Source organism: Eublepharis macularius, chromosome 10, assembly GCF_028583425.1.
Source record: "Eublepharis macularius isolate TG4126 chromosome 10, MPM_Emac_v1.0, whole genome shotgun sequence".
NCBI classification, from domain to species: domain Eukaryota; kingdom Metazoa; phylum Chordata; class Lepidosauria; order Squamata; family Eublepharidae; genus Eublepharis; species Eublepharis macularius.
The window spans coordinates 17,339,176-17,354,954 of NC_072799.1; the positions used below are offsets into that span (position 1 = coordinate 17,339,176).

A 15,779-nucleotide genomic window follows, 5' to 3' on the forward strand; every position below is an offset into this window, starting at 1 on the left:
GTTTTATTTGCAAGAACTGGATCCTTAATCAGGGAATAGTTAAGATGCCATATTTCTATATTAAGGAAGAACTGAACTGTAATTTCTAATTTGAATAGAACTGGTCTATTGGTTTTAGATAATGCCCTAATTCTTGTGAACTATATACAGTATACCTGGGCCGAATCCACATTACCGCCACGCGTCCCGGTGTTGTACTAAATGTCCGCGAAACACCCGGAAGTATAGCATCTTTCAAGCGCGATTCAGAAATCGCACTTGAAAGACGCTATACTTCCGGGTGTTTCGCGGACATTTAGTGCAACACCGGGACACGTGGAGGTAATGTGGATTCGGCCCTGGAGGAGACCCATAAAGTGTCAGTAGCTTGATTTTGTTCCATCTGCTACGAGAGTTTGGAAGAGACAAAGTAGCAGTAAAACAGAAACAACTAGCCAAGCTGCCTCTGCAAGGAGCTACAGAGACATTTAGAGTAAATGAGAAACAGGAACTCCTCTTGGGAGCTTTCTACATCAGCAGAAGTTACAAAACCACAATCGTTTACATGAGAAACAACTGTACATTTGGACTAGCAGAAATTTAGGGAAAGCTCTACTTGGCATTTTGCAAACTTGCTAAATCACCAAAAAAAAAAAAGTTTTTTCTCCTACCATCTGCCAGCCTGCCAAATTCATTGTCCCCAGGCTGTACACAACTAGGAATGCTCAAACACCTGCCAATTTGGCTCACTAGCCACTTGCCAGTGATGATCAGGCAGCCAACTGATAGGCAGCTGGCAACTTGTTTGGGCAAATTTGAAAGAACTAGCCACTTGCAGCCATTGGAAACCGATCCCTAGCTGATGAGAGATCACCTTGGAGTCAACTTTTGACTCCTGCTCAGGAAATTTTGCTCTGTATCTAGTAAACAGATTTTTGGGGGGAGGGGGTCATGAGCCAATTCCCAGATGATCTGCCTCCCAGACTTGCAAAGATGCAGCATGTTTGATGGGGCGGGGGGCGGGATGCCTTCTCTTCTCCCCACTCCATGATGTTGGCTTAGGCTGCAGTAAAGGAGAGAAATGAGCTCTTTCTCCTCTCCCTTTTCCAATAAAAAGCAATTCCTGTCCCCATCCAATTGCAGGGGAAGGGGGAGAAATGAGCTCCTTCTACTCCCCCTTTTAGAATGCAGATATTAAAAGCATTGCACCTGTCTCTTCCCAGCTTGGAAGGAGAAGGGTGAGAAACAAGCTGTTTCTCCTCTCCTTTTTGCAACTTTACTGTGTAGCTATGACTTCCAGCTAAACCTTCAACCAAATGTGAATCAACTTCTGGTCAACAGGCAAATAGTCAAACTTGTTCAACACCTGTTCAAGTTGCTCAAAGCAATACACGCATATCCCTGATTGGCTCACAGTCTGATCATGATGTTGAACATGGGTAAGTTTGACTGCTGAACTACACTGCTGAGAAATTTGTGTTATCCCCTATATACAACACACAGCCATATATTGTAGGCTCCTAGGTTTCAGATATTTTGTTCCATTTTTGTAGCCCTGAGCAGGGAGCAAAAGTAGAGGCTTTAAAGAATTGCCTGACAGGTGGCAAAGGAGATAGAGAGTTTGGTATTATCCCCTAGCCTCAGGACTGGCAACGCCCTCTTCCAACTGTCATTTTCTCCAGTCCGCACATGGACACCAAACATTAGGGATGACAACCTGTCTGTGACCACTCACATGAGTTCCAATTCTAAAATGAAGTTTCAGAACATTTCAAAATTTAAACAGAATTTCAGAACCTGACCTAAGATACTGAAGATTTTGCCACTTTGGGGTGCTTTAGACAGACAATGTGAATTGTTTAATTTTTGTTAGGTACTTGACATTTGCTCTATGGTACAATCAGGCAAGAAGGTCTCCTCAACAGTTTTGGCTTTGTCTGGCCCTTTGCTGACAGTCTTTTCCCCTCCCCCTCCACCATTTCCGCTTATTGCGTATTGCTCAACCCTTCTCCAGTTCCAGATTCTCCCCTTCATTGTCTTTGCTTTTCTACTTCCTGGCTGCTCTTCTCATCACTTGTACTTTCCATCACTGTGGCAGGAGGGTAATGCGGGCGAGGGGAGGCAAACACTATTTTCATGAAATACCAAATGCAGAAATCAGATTTAGAATACTGTCAAGTTCTGGATATTCTGTGAGTATTCAAATAAATGGTAAGTAGTCAACATACTATCACCACACAAAAACATTACACTAGCTTCACAAAAGAAATACCAACCGTGAATGTATTTCACTACATTGACACTAAGGCCGTGACGTGATATGGTCATGAGTACTTCCCCTGCACTTTTCCTCCAAGGCAGGTTATAGGGAGGGCACCATGAGGTTATTGCACTGAATAGAAGCTGGAGATCATCCTTCTGAGCAAGCTCTTCCGCCGGGGACACAAAGCTGCACAGTTTCACTAAGATCTGAAACAAAAGACCACTGAATTCACTAACACAGCACAAAGCTCTCACAAATCATTGTCCTGAGAATTCTACTGACTGGTATTATCATCTAAGCCAGTTATGAAAGAGGGGTGACTTTCAAACTCTAATGTGCAATTATGGAAGTTTCCATCCTCACTGATGAACTTTTTTCAACGTAGGAACTTTACTGTAAAACAAAAAACAAAAAACAGAAGTACAGTCATATCCGTTTCCAGCTAGCTATCTGTTGTCCATTTTTACTGTTGTATCATTGGCTGAATATTATATTTAATGTGTGACTTGCCATTTGAGGTGCATTTTTCCATTATGCTATAGAATACACTATTACATTTTCACCCATTTACGGTATTTTGTCCTTATCCACTAGTTAGTCATTGATATCCTTGAACCATTGTGTTCTATACTAAATATTTTTTGCTCCTATCTAATTTGTTTTTGGTTTTGGTTTTTTGGTCTGTAATTCTGCTTTTTGCTGTTACAGAGGTCAATCTCTTTTGTTCCAGAGTTTTACTGTTGGCAATGTGCTTTTAGCGCATTTTCATCTCTTCTAAATGTGCTTCCTGTGCATTTTCATCTCTTTTCTCCCCAACCTGGTCCTTCAGGAAAGAAACTCCATTTGGAAATGCGATACTTGTGGTCACACACTGTTACCTGAACAAACACTTTCTGCAGTAGTGCTCTGCGCTCAGCTAGAGGCAGTTCATTTTGGGCTCCTCCAGCTGCCTCAGGCACATGTGGAAGGTCAAAAAACAGATAGAGACATTTCACAAGGGTGGAAGGCACCGACATAGTAGTCATGCAATCCACTGTTTTCTGCAGGGGGAGAAAAAACAGAGACAAAAATTAATGCTACATTTAATGCAACTGGTTTTAAATTGGTTAGAAGAAGCCACAGACTGAACACTTGCTTTTGAAACCTATTACTCTGAAGACATTTCACACAAAGACCGGAATGTTTTATGGTCTCAACTGTGCAACACCTAATGCTTCTTTCCCTACATCTTATAGCGCCTAGAAATCAGTGGCACAAGATCCAGAGAAGTGGGCATACAATGAGGTTGACTTAGTGCAACAGGCTACCACAGTCTTTTTCTTGCATTTCTGCTTATGCAAGAACTCTAGGAAAAGTGGAAATTTTGCACTGGATGCAACCCCGTGTGTTTATTAATATATTTCAACAGAATCAAGTGCCTCCCAATCTACTATAACACTATACTAAAAATATCAGAGCAAATGAACAGCCTATTTTCACTTTACATGATTTAGTATCGTATCTCAGAATCTTAAAGAGTTTTCCCTTGCCTCCCCAACCCCGGTCTATCACCCCCCAGGACTGCCTTTCTTCTGTGTATCTACCACTAAGCCCTTATCCATGCTCTGTTCCTCTCTCACCAGGACTGCAATCCCAACTTTCACAAGGGCTGTCTTGGTCAGCCCTTTTACCTTACTCTTAAACATCTTACATAGTCCCTGATAGGAACCATAGAAAAACGTTCATGCTCTCTACGTCATTTGGTATGCTTAGCAAATACTAAGCTGTAGAACACGGAAAGGCAGCAAAAAAATAAGCAGGAGAATAGTGCAAGCAGGGAATCTGATTTAGTTATGATAGCGTGCTGCATGAATTAATATTTAAAGAGGATTAATTGTATTTTAAAATGGAATAATGCATATCAGTAGTAAATCCAACAGGTCTTCTTCCTAGCTATTGCACACATACGGCTGAAGCATGTTCAAGAAGAAACCAACTAGTTCATTAACTTCTAGTCTCATTAGGGCCTTTCATACATAAAGAGAAGTACAAAACGAAGCATGAACTTCAAATAAATAAATAATAAAGCAGAAACTGACTAGGATTACAGACTGAATGGAAGAGGAGAAAAATATATTATAATAACCTTTTTCTCTCTTCCCGTCTGTTTTATAAAAACACACTTTGATTTTATTCACACTATTTAATACCAGATATCTTCTAAGAAGAAGTTACCTGTCCAGATGAAGCTAGCAAATTAATTGTAGTAAGCAACATCCATCCTCTACTGGCTTCTTCGCTCTGATTGATCTCCAGAAATTGAACTATGGCACGGCTTGCAGCCTCTAATGTTTAAAACAAAAAAAGCAGGTAAACATCTTCAACACAAGAATGTAGCTCCTATTTGTACTGGAATATATTAAGCATCAGACAAACTACAAGCAAGTGGTTATTTCAAAGTGTTCATATAAATCCTTAAATAGAAAACAGACAAGAAAGGACACTTTTAGTCTCTTTCCATACAGTTAGAGATCCAAAACCAACAGAACACAAGCTGCTTCCGGGGCTTTTTTCTGGGAAAAGAGGTGGTGGAACTCAGTGGGTTGCCCTTGGTGAAAATGGTCACATGGCTAGTAGCCCCACCCCCTGATCTCCAAACAGAGGGGAGTTTAGATTGCCCTCTGACTGGAGATCAGGGGGCGGGGCCACCAGCCATGTGACCATTTTCAAGAGATTCCGAAACTCCATTCCACCACGTTCCTGCTGAAAAAAAGCCCTGCTAATTTCTATTTATTTTAGTGATTTATTTATACCCAACTTCTCTCCTCAATAGGGACCCAAAGTGGCTTACATCATTCTCTTCTCCATTTTATCCTTACAACAATCACTCTTAGAGGTAGGCTAGGCTGAAACTGAGTCCAAAGTCGCCCAGCAAGCTTTCATGGAAAACTGGAGATTCAAACCTGGGCCATCCAGATTCTAGTCAAACTCTCTAACAACTGTACCACATTGGCTGTCACATATATACTGTGCCAAAATGGAACAAAGTCTTGTCCCCGACGTGCAAAACTACCTATGTTCTCAATCACCCTACAAAACATGCCCATCATAACCCATCAAGCTACACCAGAATGATCTACAGGCCACTCTATACAGTGGCAATTTCCACTTTGGCACAGAGTATATGCTCAAAGGTAGCCTCAGTCAATCACAACTTTCTAATTTGCATGCCTTAGGCACATAGGTTTATCCCATTCATACTTTACGTTTTTAGATGTGCACAAAAACTAACACAAAATTACTCTTAAGGGGGCTGCAAACCAAATGAACATTCAATTTCCCCACCATTCCAACAATTTTAAAAGGAAGCAACCATATGTCTCTTGAATTCTCAGGTTGTAAATTTTTCAAATACCACAGACATTTCACATAATATCTTCTCCTGCCAATATTAGTAATCAACAGTCAGCTAAACAATAAGAAAATAACATTTCAGTCCATAAATAACTTTGACTCTAAATATGAAAAAGTCTCCAGTTTATATATGACAATAAGCAATATTTTTTTCAAAATCACTGATAAATTATTGCCTGTTATTATTTAAATGATGATAATCTCTTCTTACTGCAGAACAGGGGTTTTAAATAACAAGCTGGCTTTGTGATGTCTTAATGCAAGGCTTATTTTTATGAGATACAGTACTACTATATTGCCTGTATTTTATTATAGTTGCATGAAATTAATTCACTGCCTTATTTGAAAAGAAAAAAAGTTATTACCATTCTATTTGTGGGTCCTATTGCCTGTGGATGTGAGCATGAAATCCCAAGGGTAAGACATTAACTACTAAGAAAATAAACTACATTCAAGCAACAGATTCTGGGCGTTCATGGGAAGTGGCTTTAATTTGTACATTTAATATAGCTAATCTGAGTTCTAACCAGAGACAGATTGGCCACTAATATACACGAGGACATCTCCCTATGGATCAATGGGCCCCCCTGACCACCATCAGGGCTGAGCCAACCCAGCCCAGTAGCAGGATGCAGAGCCCAGCCCATCTAAGCCACGGGGCAGTCCACAGCCACTTGAGTACAGCCAGTTGAGTAGGCTGCCTCTTCCTTCCTCCCTCCCCACCTCAGTTTTGTACAGTTGCGGTCAGGATAATAAGCCTGTTGAACTGATTGACAAATAGTTAACTTGTCCAAATTACATTTCAACATCTGACTATGCAAATAAAATCTCTTTGGGTTATCTACTGTTTACTGTGCTAAAACTCAGTATCTACATCATTATTAGTATTACTAGTAACAAAGCCCATTGTGGGAAAAAATACAATGGGCTCTAGAAAGGGGAAGGCAGGCAGGTGAGCATTGCTTCCTCCTCCATGACTGATCCCAGCTGGGTGAAGGCGGGAAGCGGGTATTGCCACCTGCTCTGCTAGTGATCTCAGCCGGATGAAAGGGGGAGGGAATTGCCTCCTGCTCCATGCCTGATTCTGGCCAGCTGAAGGGGGCGGAATTACCACCTGCTCCATGCCTGATTCCGGCTGGGTGAAGAGGTGGGTGGGTATTGTCTCCTGCTCTGCGCCTGATTCTGGCCGTGTGAAGGGGAGGCGGGCATTGCTGCCTGCTCTGCATCTGATCCCTGCCAGGTGAACATGGGGGGGGGGGCGGGCATTGCCATCTGTTCCGCTCCTGATCCCGGCTGCATGAAAGGGGACAGGCATTGCCACCTGCTGCACACCTGATCATGGCTGGGTGAAGGGGGGGCATTGCCACCTGCTCCACTCCTGATCCCGTCTGGATGAAGGGGGGTCGAACATTGCTGCCTGCTCCGCGACTGATCCCAATCGGGTGAAGACGGGGGGGGGCGAGCATTTCTGCCAGCTCTGCTTCTGATTTCGGCCAGGTAAAGAGGGGTTGGACATTGGCTCCTGCTCCATGCCTGATCCCATCCAGGTGAAGACAGGGGGGGCAGGTATTGCCACCTTCTCCATGCCTGCTCCTGGCCCGGAGAGGAGGGGCAGGCACTGCCTCTTGCTTTGAGCCTAATTACATCCAGGTGAAGGGGGGGTAGGCATTGCTGCCTGCTCCACGCCTGATCCCGGCCGGGTGATGGTGGAGGACAGACATTGCCACCTGCTCTGACCCTGATCCTAGCTGGGTGAAGGCAGTGGGCGGACATTGCCACCTGCTCCGCTCCTGATCCTAGCTGGGTGATGGCGGGGGAGCATTGCCACCTGCTCTGCTCCTGATCCCAAGAAATACAAACAGAGAGAGGCACGGAGCAACTCCACAAATGATATATATATAACCGTGCCCGACTAACTATGCAGCAAGGATGCTGTATTAGCTATTTAGGATCAATGAAAAGGCTATGAAGACCATTGTGCGAACCATTGCTATGCACTTTGAAGCCAAAAAAATATTGACTTGTTGATTTAATTATTGAGATATTACATCCATCAAACTGGTATTTTGGTAACTGCTTTGAGAAAGGGGAATCCGGAACGGGAACCTCTTGCTGGCGAACCCGTCAGCAGTTACATTTATTGTATTACATTTATTGTATTGGAAATATTTAGTTGCATTGCAATATGATAATATTCTTTGTAAAAACACATGTTACTAACCTAATATGAATGATATACTTGAGTGGTTGGATTGATGAATTTATACCTTCCACATGCATGAAACAGTTTGGAATAATTATATGCTTTACTGAATGGTCTTCATAGCCTTTTCATTGATCCTAAATAGCTAATACAGCATCCTTGCTGCATAGTTAGTTGGGCATGGTTATATATATATATCGTTTGTGGAGCTGCTCCTGATCCCAGCTGGATGAAGGCAGGGGGTGCGCATCGGCCCCTGTGCCGCACCTGATCCCAGCGGAGTGGAGGATGGGCATTGCCATCTGCTCCACTGGGTGAAGGCGGGCATTGGCACCTGATCCCAGCTGGGTGAAGCCAGAGGGTTTGCATTGCCACCTGTTCTGTTCCTAATCCCAGCGGGGTGAAAGTGGGGGTCAGGCATTGCTACCTGCTCCGCGCCTGATCCCAGCATCGTCTTCCCGCCACAGTGCACTCTTGGAGGGATGTGCTGCCTCTTCTGGGCTTCCCTCTACTGCAATGCCCTCTGGTGGCACACCAAGGTGGGATGTGAGTTGTCTGGAACATGGTTAGCCTTTTATATAGTAGGATTACTGTCTGCTTTTCTCACTGAGATCACTGTGGATTACACAGTACCAGTGAAAATACAAAATAATCAACAGCTAGGATATTCACTGAGCAAAGTACAATAATGAACAACAGTTAGGATGTTCAATGAAACAGATGTGATAGGGTATGGTAGCAGAAAGTTCAAGAACAAGCATGAAGCCAAGCACAGAGATGAAATCTTTCTGAATCAAAGCATAGCTAATTTACATGGCATGTTTAGCAATGTGGAACCTCCCAAGTAGGTGCATATCTACATCAGTAGACGGTACCCAAATCTTTGGGTAGCCATTAGGGAGATGAGGTATGAAGTAAATAAAATAATATAAAATAAAATGCAAGGTCCAGCATCAACATCCATGATTTTTTTCCATGGAAATAGTAGGTACATTCAGATGTCACAGACAGAAGTTTGTGAAAACCCAAACCAGTTTGCTGTCATGCTTGCACCCCCATGGAGAATACAACTGAAGACTTTTTAGTTTCAGAAGACAAAGTTCAGTTTGTCAGGCCATCTGAAGGCAAGCGCTTGTACAAAGAGCAGATTGTGCCTTACAACCAGGATCTAAACTACAGTTTAATCCTGCATTATCCCATTTTCTGGGGAAGAAATAAACTCCTATTTGGCCTGGTGCCCTCATTCTGATGTTAGAACAAACTGGAGATGTGCTGAAGACTTTTGAAACTGAAGTCTTCAGCATAACTCCATTTTGTTCTGACATCTTCTGCATATGAGGATAGGGAGACACAAGAGCACAAAAACTAGGCTTGTGCCCATAACAAAGAAACTTTCATTTGTGCATGACATCTGAATAGAGTCTATATTTGGATTAAGAAACTTTCAGTCATCTCAAGAAATTTTAAATTTGTCAATGGGAAAACTATATGGGAAAAATAAATACTAAAAGATTTCATTTCAGATTTAGCTGCAGCTTTCTTCAATCCTAACAACCAAATTTGTGACATTGACTTTTCCAAACAATTGAGAATGACTGGTGTGGACACTTTGATAACACAGGTGGAGACAGAACCACCATGAATCATCCTCAAGGGTGTGGTTTACAGCCAATATAAAGCTACCAACTTCCCAAGAGTAACTCGTAATTCATGCAGTTACCTGTAGACTTGTTAGAGGCCCTCCGTCGAATTTCAGTCACCATTAATCTTGACACTTGTGTTGTAAACTGAAGGAGATCTGAAAACTTTTCTATCATCGTACTTGGAGGAGCATTTCCAAATACCTGCAGATAATTTTTAAAAGCCTCAATTAATATTAACATTCATGATATTAACATTCATGAAGAAATTCCAAAGTCCAATAGCCTGTTCATACTGGAGCATCAAGAGTTGTGAATATCAAGAAATTTAACAGAACTTCTTTTTTACTTCACAGAATTGTGCAAAGACATGCTGAGCGTCATCAACATCCCACTCCCACCCACCCCATGCAGTAACTAGGTCGGTGCAGCAGAATGCTGCCCAGGACCAAGGAAGCATCCTTCCCACGTGCCCCAGGTCATAAAAACAATAAGTGGCTAGCTTAGGCAAACTCCCTTATCAACAGATTTCTTAAGGTGTTTGCCAAGTTTTCCTGCCCATCTAATTTTTTGCAGTAATTCGATTTATTTACTTTTAAAATTGTTTTTAAAAGAAAACAAAGATACATGTTGTTACTTGTTTACTTTCAAATAAACAACCAGAATGCTGGTGGTCTTCAGCAGAATTATGAAAATTCCTTCTAGAAAATATATTTATTTAATAAATAAAAAGTAATTAAACCCTACATGGCTCCTACAATTGTAGGCAGTGGGGGAGCTGCCTGTATTCATAAAGTTACAGTCTAGCTATGTGTTACACTGTCCATGAGAAAAGCTGCCACGTCATGTAGTAATCTCTTCCTCTTGGGAATTCTAAACTCTCCCTCCAAGGAGAACAGTGAAGGGAGTTGTAAGGGAACACACAAGAAAGCAGGAACCACTGGCTGCCTTTCTCCCTCTGTTGTTTACGTCTGCTTACTTCTCTGCTTGATGGATAGTTTCCCCTGCTGCTCCTCCTTCCTACTCCTAGCGAAAAAAGTAGCTGCCAAGCAAAGATAAACAACAGAGGGAGAGAAGCCACAAGCAGCTCTTCTTTCCCTGTGTGTTTGCCTACAATCCTCTCCAGCTTTCTGTCCGTCTCCAGGGGAACACCCAGAATTCTCAACAGGCAGAGCTCAGCTACACGTGGCTATACAAAGCAAGCATAAGGTGCCACGAGGCTCTAAAGCTCAGCAATGCCCCTTAACTTCAGAAGACTGCCAAACATCTGGAAGCGGTGTCATAACGATGTTGACTGTATTTCTGAACTCTACCAATGACTGCTCCCTGTATATTTACAGATATCATGAGGCTCCCATGTAACTTCTGATCATATGAATCAATAACTTCTCTGCTCCCAAAGCTCATTCATGGGGTGGGGGTGGGGGGAGAGTTCCAAGACCCACCACCCTAACCAGAAAAACCTGCAACCAAACCTATCTGAAAATTATGAGTGTGGAAAATGCAACATGCACCTGTAAACAAAGACTTCTACAAGAACAGAAAGCCATTGGGTTGGATCCAGACTAAATTGCCAATTTATTCTAATTAATTCCCTCTTCCCGATGCAGGGCCCCTCCCCCACCATGTTGTTCCTCTGGATCCCCATTCTCAAGAAGCAGCATTTCATGGAGCTCAGTGGGGAAGCAGGAAATTTCTGTTTGATGGGAAATGTAGTCTGGATCCAACACACTGCATTGTAGTCTGACCACCCTTGCTCATATAATGCCTAGAGGTTTTTGATCATGTCCAGAGTTTATTTGCTCACTCTTATGATGAGCTACTAAGAAAAATAACCCTCACCTGCACCATTCTATTATGCAGCAATTTAGGAAACCATTTACACTAGAGTAAGGGCACCCTCTGGTTTTGTGAGAGTGGTTATTTGAAAAAACACCCTGAGGGCAGAGATATGAAATCTCTCTTCCTCCCCAAAACAAATACCATTGTGAAATCTACAAGATAATGTGGGGAAAGAGAGCACAAGTGTTTTCCATACTTCTTCCCAGTCTTCAACAACTCCACTAGCCAACTAGCCAGTGGCAAATATGTTTTATCATTCTGGTGATCTGGAGACAGCAAAGCCATGCGAGCCAAGTCGACAGCTGCTGGGCAACAAGGCAGAGCTGGAAAAGACCAGGATACCCTCCAAGAGCTGAGGGAAGTGAGACAGCTATCAGGCCCACTAACCACTTGATCTCCTTCACTGCCGTTCCCCCACCCCACTCACACGCCATTATACATGCAATCACCTAGGTGACTTCAATTCATCTTTCTCCTTTTCTTTCCCTTTCTGCCAAAATCTAGGTTTTCTTGCCCCTTTTAAAACATCCTTTTCCATTCATTTTCATCCTTCTCTTGCCCCCCCTTCCTAGTTTTCTTTTAATTTGCTTTTTTTTCTTCTGGATCCTCATCCAATTCCGCACTTCCTCAATCTGAAAGCAACTTCTGACTTTAATTTTCTAAGACTTTCTTCTCCGCACCTATTTGTACCCTTGCCAATATTTCATTTGAGAGGGTTCTGTTTTCATCCTTGCTTTCGTTCTCCTTCATCAGAAGGGGGCCCATCCCTATCCTCATGACAACCTTGTGAGGTACGTCAAGATAACATAAAATTATTGGCCCAAGAATACCTAGAGAGTTTTATGGGGAGATGAAGATTTTAGCCCAGGTGCCCCCAGTTCTAGCTCAAAACTCTAACTAGCAGGCCACACTGAAACAACACCTGTGTAATGCAGTTGACGCCTCAGCATTAGCTTCCCAGATCTACTCTCTCCAAATTGTATGTTCCAGGAATATGAAGGGAACATCCCCCTAATTTTTTACTTTCTCTCCCTGCCCCCTTTCTTGGTTTATACTGACTTGGCTTCATTTAGTTTGAGGACAGCTTTTCATAACTACGATGACCCTGAGATGGGGATATTGACCCTGTTGTGATGGGGGGTAGGACTTTATAGCTGGCTAGTAGAAAGCAATTCTCGGCTACCAAGCCCAGCTGCAATTTGGGGTCACTGGTTTTCTCAATATTGCTCTTACATGCCTTTAAATCAAGAGCGCTTTACCCTCTTACTCTAAGAGTATAAACACAAGCCAGATATTTCAGGTCAATCACCTACGAAACTATGCCTCTCACTCACTTTTTAAAAAACCAAGCCCATCATCTCAGCGCCCTCAAACTATACGCCACATTTATGCCATCCTTCAGGAACCTTGAAATACATCATTAAGAATTCAGGACTGTGCTTGTAAAGATGGGGCAAGAAAAACACAGCACATTATGAACCAAAGCATTGTTTGCTAGCAGAGACCTTTTCAGTACAATGTCCACATTTGTGTACTAACAATCCTTGCTGCTTTAGCTCATTGCTATTCATTGCTAATGCACACACGCACACATACACACAGTGCCAGATTGTAAATATGAAAGGATCCAACAACAAAGAAAAATAATCTAATGACTGTTGACTTATTGGTTTTTTTTGTCTATTTCTCAGAAAGCATGAGTTATAAAGAATAGTTTTGTGACAGTTCACAAACACAGCCATCTTATTAAACAAACTGCATCAAGAGGATTATGTGATGACAAGCCATTTATGATCAGTTCATACACAATGGGGCAGAAAAACAGGCTGATACCAAGTGATCACCCAACAAGTAACATAAAACCAATCCCATCTTATACTCTATTGTACATGTTTTCAAACATGTATTTGTTGCATTCGTACATTATTTTTAAGTGCACGTGCAAAATGTTTGAATCAACTCCTCATCTTACACTATTTTACTGGTATTCCTTCTGGAATATCCAAGCAGTAAAAATCAGTCAATGCTGCTTTATCAAATATTTAAGAGCCCCCAATTCCAAATAAAATGGGGCCAAATAGCAAATTGAGTGTAAACAACTAGGAGATGACGTTCACTGGAAACCAAAGAGTAACAGCCACACCTGAGGCAAGCATGTGACATATGTCCACATTATGATAAGGTCAGGAAAGTGTTGGGATAGCAACAATATTTTCCATCCACAGAAGTAGTATTCGAACTTACTAGTAGCAATCCTTTAAAAAAATCCTGCCATCTCCAGTATGTACAGAAGGTGAAAGTAAGTTCCCTTACTGATGCATTAGCAATTCAGAAATGATGTTATGATATACTAGGAAGACAGAAAAGCAGCTAAACAGCTCAGGTTATCATGGCAACGGATGATAAAAAAATATTTTTTTTCTAAGATGCCTTGCACTAACACAAGTAGTAACACAGGTAAAGCAATACCACTGCACCAGTCAGAGGCTAATGTCAGTTTAGCGCTCATACCAGCAAGGCTCCACCAGCATAGGGGAGCATGAGAGGCCATGAGGAGTTGGGAATGAGTGAGAACTACTTGGAACTCTATGCTAAGCCAGGAGCCAGTTCCATACTCAAGGCTGTGTAAACAATTCTCCCGCTGGAATAAATGGAGATGCCCAGTGACTTCTCTCCCCTCATACTTCCATACTGGAACGCAGGGTTCCAGCTGGCTCAACAGCCTATCATGGCACAACACACAGCACATGAAAGAAAAAATGGTATCTAGACAAGCAAAACTTAAGGAATGGGAGAAAAGAGACGGAAGGAAAAGAGACTGAAAAGTTGCCAGTGAAAATGTCCATGTTTGAAAAAGAGCAATGAATCTAATGTCAAGCACAAGAAGGTTGCTGGAGGTGGAAAACCACAGACAAAAATCAAAGAGATTCAGAAAATTTCATCTTCATTGAAGAAATATTACAAGATAACAAAATTTCTAAGCCAATAACTACTCATGGTTAAGGTCCTCCTGAATCCAAAATCCCTACCAGAAAAAGTGAATACAACTTTCAAGTTGACTTTAATTAAAGGTTCCAAATTCCTGCAACTTCACAAACAATTAATGTAAATTATAAAATTAACCTCACTCTTAATTCCCGTCCCAATGAGAAGCTGTTCCAGAAACTGTTTTTCAAATCCTTATTATGCCCCGGAAAATCTGACTTGCATATCACTGATCCATTCCACAAATGGTAGCCCTTGGAAAGTTCATTCTGCTAAAAGTGCAAGAAATCTGTGGGATCTGCCACCTTACTTCCAATGGTCAACACAGAATCCATTACCAGGGGAGAAAGAGCGCTGGGCTTACCCTGTTAAAGACTGGCAGCATCATGTAAAGCTTCTCTTCCTGTTCTTTCTGAGTCATGTGACGAGGAGGATGACACAGTTCTGTGAAAAGTCGACGCAAGTGCATCAAACCTAAAGCATTATCCTGAGGGCTGCATTCCTCCTGCCGAGGCCGACCCATAATCCTTTTCACCATATTCATCTTTGCCGATTTCCGAAATACTCCTTTTATCCTGTCCAGGAAGAACAAGAAGAAAGCTGAAATAAAGTATAACGCTCAAGAATAATAATATAAAACTATATGTGAACAGAAATTCAAAGTAGTAGAGAAAAATCAGGAACTGTATTTTAAACAGTAGACATCAAAATGAATCTCTCCCTCTATACGGCAATGCAGGCTGAAGAGGCAACCATACTTTTTGGTCTGAGGGCCATACTAAGATACAGCAACCATTTGGTGGGCTAAGCCATGGTAGGAACTACTTAAAAAGGCTGGGCTTGCAGCTCCAACCCTGCATCTTGAGCAGCACCCCATATTCTTCAGATACCAGATTAAAAGGGCCCATGCATAAGCAGCTGCCTATGGCTTGTAGTTTGGACACCCATGCTAGTGGGTGTGATAGGTTATCTAACTCGAGAAAAGTCACAGTATGAAAACTGCAGTATTGTCCATTCATCATTCACTGGTTAGCCACTCCTCGCAATGAAGAATCTGGACCATCAAGCTCAATGTGTCCAGGAGAAATGTGGGTTCACTACTGTTTGCTCTATCATGGAGTATGCAAATAAACCAACATGTATTTTCCAGTAAACGTATGTATGAATCCAAGTTAAATTACTGGCACACCTTGCTTAATATTTATTCAGTATTTATTCTTGCCCAGTGGCTCCCCAAGGTTACTCCTGATACCTGAGATCCAGGGATTGAAGGGGGACCTTATAAATGTCACAAGTTGCTCCACAAGAGATTCCAGGCCACATGCACTTGAAGCTATTTTATACTTAATCAGTCCATTGGTCAGTCCAGGTTAGTACTGTCTGCTTTGGCTAGAAGTAGCTCTCCAGAGCCTCAGGTTGAGGTCTTTCACATAACGTACTATGAATGTGGGAGGGAGAATATACTATAAAAACT

At 42.1% G+C, this 15,779-nt stretch overlaps 1 protein-coding gene across 1 annotated transcript in view; it reads right to left on the bottom strand.

Moving 5' to 3' along the window:
- WDFY3 (WD repeat and FYVE domain containing 3) overlaps positions 1-15,779 on the bottom strand; it is a 176,241-nt gene that overhangs the window by 120,008 nt on the left and 40,454 nt on the right. The window contains exons 2-6 of the mRNA XM_054989609.1: positions 14,670-14,880; positions 9,559-9,682; positions 4,457-4,566; positions 3,121-3,282; positions 2,256-2,448 (exon numbers count right to left, since the gene is read on the bottom strand). Of these exons, the coding sequence (XP_054845584.1) occupies positions 2,256-2,448; positions 3,121-3,282; positions 4,457-4,566; positions 9,559-9,682; positions 14,670-14,849 (769 nt within the window). The 5' untranslated portion in view covers positions 14,850-14,880. The remainder of the gene's footprint in view (positions 1-2,255; positions 2,449-3,120; positions 3,283-4,456; positions 4,567-9,558; positions 9,683-14,669; positions 14,881-15,779) is intronic.